Source organism: Otolemur garnettii, unplaced genomic scaffold (genome assembly GCF_000181295.1).
Source record: "Otolemur garnettii isolate 467f Iridium unplaced genomic scaffold, OtoGar3 scaffold00082, whole genome shotgun sequence".
In the NCBI taxonomy this organism is placed as follows: Eukaryota; Metazoa; Chordata; class Mammalia; order Primates; family Galagidae; genus Otolemur; species Otolemur garnettii.
Window position 1 is genome coordinate 6,882,838 of NW_003852477.1, and position 9,534 is coordinate 6,892,371.

Below are 9,534 nucleotides of genomic sequence, written 5' to 3' on the forward strand. Positions count from 1 at the left end.
TGATACTGCTGTGAACACTCTTGTGCATGTCTTCAATGAACATAAACACTCATATCTGCTTGTTACGTGCTAATCTTGTAAGACACAGTGACCCAGAGACCTATTGGTGAAGAGGACTTGGTGTCATGCAGACTTTGACAGACCACAGCAGAGCTTAGCCCTGTGAGACCTGAGTCCTCATTAGTAGCTACAGCCTCCCCAGGGAACATGGTCCCCCCCACCCCCATTCGCTCGGGCAGGTGGAAGCCGTTAATCCTTACCCCTGCCTGCCCCAAGTGCCTGCCAGACTCTGTTTGGTTCCATTTCTTCAGCAATTTCTCCGTTTTTAGGGTCCTTCTGACAAACCCAGTGCATGTAAGTTCAATCAGCATGGTCCAAATATATGAGTATGATTATACATGCTTCTTACTGCTGGTGGTCTTAGGGCTTCTTTGGGCTTCAGAGTAGGTCATATATCTATTGCTGCATGACAGACTACCCCAAAACTTAGTCGGAATGGTCATCAATAGATTGGGTTCCATTTAGGTCAGGGATCAGCAGGGCGATTCTTTTGCTCTGTGTGGCGTGGGTTGGGGTCACTTACTCAGTTTGTTCAGCTGGTGGCACAGTTGAGCTGGAACAACCAAGAGGACTTCTCACCCTCTAGGCCTCTCTCTGTGGCTTCTAATGACTTAATAGTCTACTTCAGACTTCCTTACAGCAAGAGAAAGGAAGCAGAAGCTGCCAGTCTTTGTAAGTCGTTGACTGAGAAATCTCAAATCATTACTTCTTCCTATTCTCTTGCTCAGAGGAAGTCTCAAGGCAGATCCTGATTCAAGGGGAGGGGAAACATTCTCTGTCTCTTGATGTGATATCTTGTGCATGTGGGAAGGGAAGGAGTTGATTTTTGGAGACAATCTCTACCATATGGGATAATATGAAGCTGAACCTGTAGTCTTTCATGTTTTCTCTAGGATCTGAACACAGTTAGTGTATGTCTGGTAGTGAAACTCAGTTTTGAAGACAGAACCCTTAACTGCTGCCACGAATTTTAATAAGGCAAAGAAAGATTCCTTCAGATATCACTGTTGGTTCTGCAATAGAATTCCAACTGTCTAACTCTTTGTGTAGATCTCAAAGATCTACTATCTAGATCTCCCTTTGTTAATAGAGGGACTTATTCTGGGCTTGCAGGTTGGAACTGGGCTTATAAAACCATAAACAAATTATTACCACTAGCGAGAATGCCCCCAAATGGCATCTTTTTACAACCTTACTTTAGGAATACTGTGGGATAAATTAATTTAAGGATCTCTTTTTGCCAAGACAGCATTAATCTGGGGGGAAACGCATTCCAAGTTCCAAAGTGCCAAGTGGACTTTGGAAGCCCAGCTGGCTGGCTGTGGACTTCCTATTTTGGCAGCTTATTGTGGATTGAGAGAGGCCTCAAAGGTTAGTGAAACCCACAAGGGAATGAGGAAGCTTGAAAGCTGGAAAGGCACAATGCCTTCCTCTTGCCTCCCTGGCAGGAGTATGTGCGGTGTGGAATTACCTGCCTGAGGCTTCCAGTGGAAGGAGCTAGAACACAGCAAATCTTTCCCATGGGTCTCACGGTACACCGACAAGGCTTTCCTGAATCCCAAGTCCCCTTTCTTTAGGGGCTTAGGCTTTCTGTGTGGCCCCCCACTGCTTTCTGTGTGGCCCCCACTGCTGGGTACTGAGAACTGTTCTGTACATTGTCTGCAGATGGTTGTTTTGGTTCAAACTTGCTTGTGTTGATTCTGTAGTTGTTTGTGCTAGGTTTCACAGCACAGGTAACTGAAAAAAATGTATCTGCTATTGAGTTAGCAAGAGGCTTTCAACTGCCCATTATAGAAAACCACATTTTATCTTAAATCAGTGATTCTCAAACTTTAGCATGCATTAGCCTACCAACTGCTAGGCCTTCCCTGCAGAATTCCTCATTTAGGAAGCCTGGGATGGGGTCCAAGAATGTGCATTTTTAACAAGTCCCCAGGTAGTACTAATATCACAGGTACACAGACCACACTTTAAGAACCACTAACTTAACAGGAACGATATTTTATCTCACCTAACAAGGGTTAAAGGTGGGCATTTCCATGGTGAGTTAATGCGTCTAGTCACTGACATCACCAGGGATGTTCTTTCCATCACTTGTCTCTCCTGCCCTCTGTGTCTTTGCTCTGTCCCGGCTTCAGGATGGCCCTAGCAGTTTCAGGTGTCAGAACCAGATCAAATGGCACTGAGAGGAAGAAGGGGTTGTGGGGTTGTCCCTTCATTGTGTTTAAAAACAACACCAGGAAGGGGCTAGGCACAGTGAGTCCACCTGTAACCTAGCACTCTGGGAGGCTAAGGTAGGTAGATTGCTTGAACTCAGGAGATTGAGACCAGCTTGAGGTTTAAGAGTAAGACCACATCTCTACTAAAAAAAAAAGCAATAGAGAAATTAACTGGGTGCAGTGATTTAAGCCTGTAGGCCCAGGTCTTCTGGAGGCTGAGGCAGGAGGATCACTTGAGCCCAGGGGTTTGAGGTTGCTGTGAGCTATGATGACGCTGCTGTACTCTAATTGGGCAAAAACAACAACAAAGAGGCTTTGCTTGTTAGACTTGGATCTGAGATAACTGGGTTGAGTCAGGGCTTCTAGATTATCATGTACTGAGTCAAAACTGCTTTTTAAAGAGGCATGCATGAAACTAAGGTTAAGAGGTTTTATTGAACTCTGTCACTTCTATGTGGAATTTCTTTCTTTCTTTTCTTTTTTTTTAGAGACAGAGTCTCACTTTGACACCCTTGGTAAGAGTGCTGTGGCATCATAGCTCACAGCAACCTCCAGCTCTTAGGCTTAGGTGATTCTCTTGCTCCAGCCTCCCAAGTAGCTGGGACTACAGGCACCTGCCAGAATGCCCGGCTATTTTTTTGTTGCAGTTTGGCTGGGGCCGGATTCGAACCTGCCACCCTCAGTATATGGGGCCGGTGTCCTAACCACTAGGCCACAGGCGCTGCCCCCCATGTGGAATTTCTTTTGATTTTTTTTCCTGTACTTGCTGCTTCTCAAATCTGAGGTGGATCCTTTTGTGACCTTGATTTGCATCATTTCTCATTTTTCTATGATGGGTTTTGAGCCTGGGATTGTCCCAGCCCTACCCTAGTGTCTCTTCCTAGGAAAGAGCTACACAAGGGTTTCCTGCTCTGGGTTAGGGATTGGAATACAGCCCTCTTAATTCCCTCCCAGCTCAGAGACCTGGTGAGAGGTCACAGGAGAAGGATTCTGTTTGATCTCCTCCTGTTTATACACCTCAGTAGATCAGCCTGTCCTACCCACATCTCCTATTGGTCTTCAGCCAAGAGAAACTGGGCTGAGTATGCTGCATGTGTGTGACTGTGCATGTGATCTAGTGGCCTGACGTTGCCTCTCCTCCAGATCCTGCAGGCCTTAGGGAAGTCCTACCACCCTGGCTGTTTCCGCTGTGTCATCTGTAACGAGTGTTTGGATGGGGTGCCCTTCACCGTGGACTCAGAGAACAAGATCTACTGTGTCCGAGACTACCACAAGTAAGGACAGGAGCAGACTGGACCCGCATGTGTGAGCGGCACTGACCTCACCAGAGTGAAAGATGGAGACCCACTGAAATGATCCGCTGGCTACTGTGCATAGTCCATGGGCCAACAGAGCCTTGTTGGTCTTGAGGGGTGCAGCAGGGGCCTCAGCAGGCCAGTGGATGCCAGGGTAGATGGGAACTGAGTAAAAAATCAGGTTTAGTGAAGAAGGAAGAACAATAGTAACAAAAACTGCGCTGTAATCAGAATCTCAGCTGAGCCTCAGGAGGAGCCAGCCACACCCTGTGGCTCCAGCTTTCCCTGACTTTATAAGGCACTGGTGCAGTGCTGGTTTGCGCCACCCTAGGTTTGCCAGGGCCTGCACCAGGCACCATGGAGTAAGCAGCCCTGGTTGTGGAGCAAGCCAGGCTCCAGTCTCTACTCAGGGATGAGAGCCACAGGCAGGAGGCCCCGGGGAGGGAGGCTCCATGCAGGCTCCAGCTGCAAGTCTTACTCCTGGAAACAATAGGAGGTGCATTTTACTGTTGCTTGTTTCTCCCCCAGGGTGTTGGCCCCCAAGTGTGCAGCCTGTGGGCTTCCCATCCTTCCACCAGAGGTAAGATGCTTTCTCAGACGTGCGCCTGGGGTCTTCTAAGATGTGGCTATCTCCTTGGGGTCATTGATGAGATCCTGTTCTTACATCTTTTAAAATAACCACCTAAAATCTGATCTCTGAGATATATAGTGTCTTAGCCCTTTCTCTTTGGCTGGCTTCCCCAGCCTGATGCCTATTTTTCTGTATAATCCAGCCAGGCTCTCTTACTTGATACCAACTCCTAGATTAGCAGAAAAACTTGTCTTTTATTCATTTTTAAGAAAATAAATGTCCACATAGTTCTTTCTTGCAGTGTTGACTCTGGCATTCTAGAAGGCAGGACTCCTGTCCCTTCCTCTTCCCTTCTCATCAGCTAAATCTGTTCTTTTTCTGACAAGTGTCATCATTCAACACTGATTTAAATTCTTCTCCCAAAGCCTCCTACTTATTACCCCAGAATCCTCTTCTCTCCCTACCCCACGCACATGGAGCCCAAAGGGCCCCCTAACTGGCCTCTTCCACGTGTTGCTTTTCTTTGATCCCAGGGCTCAGACGAGACCATCCGCGTTGTGTCCATGGACAGAGACTACCACGTGGAGTGTTACCACTGTGAGGTAGGCCCCTCCCTGCCCAGCTCCCCCCACCCCCAGCCCATCTTAGACATCCAAGAGAAAAGTATCCCGGATAACCGGGGCATGCATGAGATGGTCGGGAGATCCTGGCAAGGGTCTGCCCTCTAGAGCCGATATAGGGGATAGGGTGAAGGCGATTTGTGGGGAAGGGAGGGAAGAGGCAGATGTCTGGGATAGAAAGGTCTTTACTCTTTTCTGCACATCCTAAACTGTCAAGTCCTGCAGCTGTCACAGCTGTTCTCCCTAAAGCTGTGGAGCTAGGAGGGTGGTGTGGAGGATGAGTTTGGGGTCTTGTCTGCGGACCAGATTGTCAGACAGGGTATGATTTGGAGAAGAGACTCCATCCCCTCCAGCTTGCAGGCTGCCCTTCCTCAGCTAAGCCCTGGAAATCTTGAAGAAGCCCCTCTTGGAAATAGGTATCTCAGATGGGTGGTATGAAAGTGTGTAGAGGCCCACTTGCCCCTTCTCTGTTCTGCGTCCCAGGCTGAAGGAGCCACTGGTGCCCTCTGACTATCAGGAAAGCCAGAGGTCACTCCTCACCAGCCCTTGTGAAGGGTGCATGGAATTTGAGCCACGATTAAACGGATTCACCCATGGGAGGAGATTAGATTGATTTGGTGACCTTGTGGGTGGGAGAACAGGGAGTGTAGGTGATACGCAGATTGGTCTTGTTGCCAGTGATACACCAGGTGCTGCAGGTCACCCCAAAAGAAAAAGGTGAAGACACTTGCTCAATAGTTCTCTTCACACATTCCAGACCAGCACTGTCCAGTATAAAGATGAGAACAACAGATTCCTGTTAGGCATATCATTTTAAGTTTTCTAGTAGTCACATTTAAGAAGGTAAAAGAAACAAGTGGGATTAATTTTATCAACAAGTAATAACTTGTTACCATTTCAACAAGTAATTGACATAAAAAAATTATCTACGAGGTATTTCCACACCTTCTTTTTGTTCTGAGTCTTAGAAGTCTGGTGTGTGTTTATACTGACAGTATGTCTTAGTTCCTATCAGCCCCGTTTCACATGCTCCACGGTGAGCGCCAGGTGTGTGGTGGCTCCCAGGTTGGACAGGCCTCCCCTAGGCAGGAGCCCTGTGTTTCTGCACTGGTATTTCCTGTCTATACAGACATACACAGCTCCCTCTGTTGACTTTGGGGAGTGTGGCCTTTATGGCAGTCTTGCAGTCTGTTTTGTTTGGGTGTCACTGGACATTTCTGTCTCCCTCCAGGACTGTGGCCTAGAGCTCAATGATGAGGACGGTCACCGCTGCTACCCACTGGAGGACCACCTGTTCTGTCACTCCTGCCACATCAAGAGACTGGAGAAAGGTCCCTCATCTGCAGCCTTTCACCAGCACCACTTCTAGCACCTTTCACCAGAGCCACTTGCAGACCTCATGGCGGGGAACGAGGAGCCAGGACTGCACCTATTACTTCCAGTGGCCCCTGGTGGAAGAATTGGGGTAGAGGAAGAGGAGGGTTTGGTGGGTGAGGTCCTAGGTGTATTTATGTGGGGTGCCTTTGCTTTAACCAGGGAGGTAGACATTACCTGCCTGGTGTGTATATATTCGAAGTGCTTTTATTCATTACCGTACCTTCCTCAGTTACTTGGGAAGATGCTCCAGCATGTGACACGAGGTCACATCAGTGCAACTGAAGGAACTCTCCTGTCCCCGCTAGGAACATTCATGCTTCAGAGGGAGAGGTTTGCATTGAACTTGTTTTACAATATCCCCTGGAGAGACAGCTCAGCTGCCGATACATTTAACCTTTTCCGCTCCTTCAGGAAAGTACCTGTAACCCAAACACCCTTCTCCTCCAGGAAAATACCTGTAACCCAAACACCCCCCTCCTCCAGGAAAATACCTGTAACCCAAACACCTTCCTCCTCCAGGAAAATATCTGTAACCCAAACACCCCCCTCCTCCAGGGAAATACCTGTAACCCAAACACCCCCCTCCTTATCATATACACACATGATAAGCCTTCTTTCCACCCAAGAGCTTCAGGTCTTCTGTAGAATGGCTGCAAATTTATTGCATTATGGCAAGAAAGAAGCTCTAACATGTGCTTTGTATCCTAAGAAGAATTTGCCTAGAAAGCCAGAATGAAGATTCAAAAGTAGTGAGGCAGGGTTTATATACTGACACCATTCTGCATGCCCCTGCAAATCCTCACTGCCCTAAAGGCAGCGGGGCCCGACAGAGATTTGCCCTGTTTGAGTAAAGCATGCTTTGGAAGAGGAGCTTGGTGCAGGCACCAGGACTCTTTTTGCCTACCTATCTACGCTGTTTCTCTGGAGCTCTCAAGAGTCTGTGACTTTGGAGCTGCACAAGACAAGTCTCAGGAACCCATGTAGGGACATCTCTTGTGCCTGTTTTAGATTATTTAACGATGGGCTTATTAGGAGTCCTGCCCACATACTAAGAGATAGCTCCTTATAAACAAGGAGAGTTTTTGTGTGTGTGAGATCTTTAAGCCAGCATGGGAGGGAGTGCCTCAGGATAAGTTATTATATGCATTGCATAGGTTTCTCTCTTGCCCAATTCTTGGCACAAACATTATGTTTGAAGAAACCAGCATAAGGTACACTGCTTTTGTCTTTTTGGATTTTTATTTTTTTCTTTCATATTTGTTTCCCTCCACTTTCAGTCTTCCACACACCAAAAATACCTCACAGGTAGAGCTTCACCAAATCACAGATTAAGGAGGAATTCAACTATCACACTGGACTCAGATACCTTCTTTGGTGTGTTACAAATTGCTGGCTTCACACAGGCCAGACTCCAGCTGGTCAGAGCAGTGTGCCCTTAACTGTTGCCTTATTCATTTCAGTATGCCCCTCCCTGGGAGGGAGGGGCTAAGGGACGCCCCACACTGGCCAGGTTACAAGACTACCTGTGCACTGAAGAGCCAAAATTTGCCCTGTAAGTCACACTCCTGAGGCTGACGTCAATACCCTTAGTATTTGAATCAAAAGAATCTGCACAAAGACAGACTGGCTGCCATTTGCTCTCTCAGCCTTATGGGGAGGGCCTTATGGCCTTGTCACAGGACGTCAAGGCCATCCCAACACTGCCAGCCAGGCTGGGGACATGGCAGCCATTATGTGCACTCTGCCGCCTCACCTTACACTCAGAGTGAAGAACTGGGCCCAGGGGCTACAAAGGGCAGCCAGCAGAGCCCTTGTCCCTAGACCTGGCTCTGCTCTAAGCCACGTCTCGACATATCTGGTAGTCATTGCCTGTAAGAAGCACAGAATTGGGCCACGGATCATCTTTTACATTTCTATGAAATTCATTTTATTGGGATCCTTTGGCTAGATGTCACTTTGGCCAGGGTGTGCGCCTTCATTGGTTCCCTTGAACACGGGCTGGGGAAGTGAAACCTGAGGTTGGGCCCCTCTCCTCTAGTCCAGTCACCTAGCACAGCGTTGGCAAGGCTTGGGGGTAAACACAGCCAGCCACTATGTCTCCACCTGTCTCTGCCAACCAAGTAACACTGACCTTGCCCACACACCTTTGCTCCACTTTTAGGTCAGGCAGAGGGAAGCACATTACCTTGGAACCACTAGCAGAAATAGCAGGGATTTGTTTGCAAATTGAGTAGTTAAAAAAAAAAAAACCTGTGATTCTTTTAAATGAGATTTTTTAAAATGGCCTTGATTGAAGTGATTCAGATTTGTTTGCAAATACGGCATTTTATATTGCTGAAGAATGATAAGGGGATTTTCAGACATCCTGCAAATCCTGGCCCAGACCTCTGAGGTGGACCATTTCCTTGGAGAGGGCACCAGGTAGGAATCATGAATCAATTTACTTTCCACCTCAGGCCCTTTCACAAAAGCCATGTTCACCTACCTGGTATTTTAAGTGGTCTATAAATTATTAGCCCAATAGAACTATAATGGGGTTGTGTTTTTGGATACCTAGAAAGAAAACATAAGGACTTGGTAGACTAGGATGAATATATGTATTTTAAAAGTTAGAGCAAATAGGTCTTCCTGAGTTTTCTGGACAATTCGTGGACATTAGCTAAAACACAGAGGATTGTAGGCTGATTCCAGACCCCAAGCCAGCCTCCATCTTTCTCCCTTGCCTCATTTAGGTGTTTTTTGTTGTTTGCTATCTCCTATATTATTGTTTGCTTTTTTCCCCTTCCTGTAGCGTGGGACATTCTAAAAACTGCCTGGGTGGTCTGAGAAAAGCAATGACCCAGTTTGGTCTGCTGTCAATAGAGATTCTTCCTCTCACAGATCTTACTCTCCCATTTGCCAGAGGTAAAGAGTGATTTATTCGTCTCTCACCACAGGAGGGTATTTAGTCCTAACGCGCTGTTGCCTATGGAGGGCAGCAGGAGGAGACTTCCCATACGATTAGTGCTCTGGTGAAAACCTTTCAGCCAAGCCCTCTGAGCTGCTGCTCTAGAGTCCCGGTGACCAACGGAATAATCAAGGAGTTCTGATTGCCCTTGAGCTCCATCATTGCCTTATTTCCGTGGGCTTGAGTCACACTTATAAAATGAAAAACAAGAAATGTTAGGACTTGGGAGAATTGTTTGGAATTCACACTTCTTTGCGGTCCTTTTTTTTTGAAACAGCCTCAAGCCGTCCCCCTGGGTAGAGTGCTATGGCCTCACAGCTCACAGCAACCTCCAACTCCTGGGCTCAAGGGAGTCTCCTGCCTCAGCCTCCCAAGTAGCTGGGACCACAGGTGCCGGCCACAACGCCTGGCCATTTTTTGGTTGCAGCCGTCATTGTTGTTTGGC

The 9,534-nt window shown here is 47.5% G+C and overlaps 1 protein-coding gene across 1 annotated transcript in view; it reads left to right on the forward strand.

The window, feature by feature from the left end:
- LIMD1 (LIM domains containing 1) overlaps window positions 1–9,378 on the forward strand; it is a 78,586-nt gene extending 69,208 nt beyond the window's left edge. Inside the window, exons 5-8 of the mRNA XM_003794513.3 lie at window positions 3,423–3,553; window positions 4,103–4,154; window positions 4,679–4,747; window positions 5,997–9,378. Coding sequence (XP_003794561.1) covers window positions 3,423–3,553; window positions 4,103–4,154; window positions 4,679–4,747; window positions 5,997–6,134 — 390 coding nt within the window. The 3' untranslated portion in view covers window positions 6,135–9,378. The remainder of the gene's footprint in view (window positions 1–3,422; window positions 3,554–4,102; window positions 4,155–4,678; window positions 4,748–5,996) is intronic.
- The last annotated feature ends 156 nt before the right edge of the window (window positions 9,379–9,534 follow it).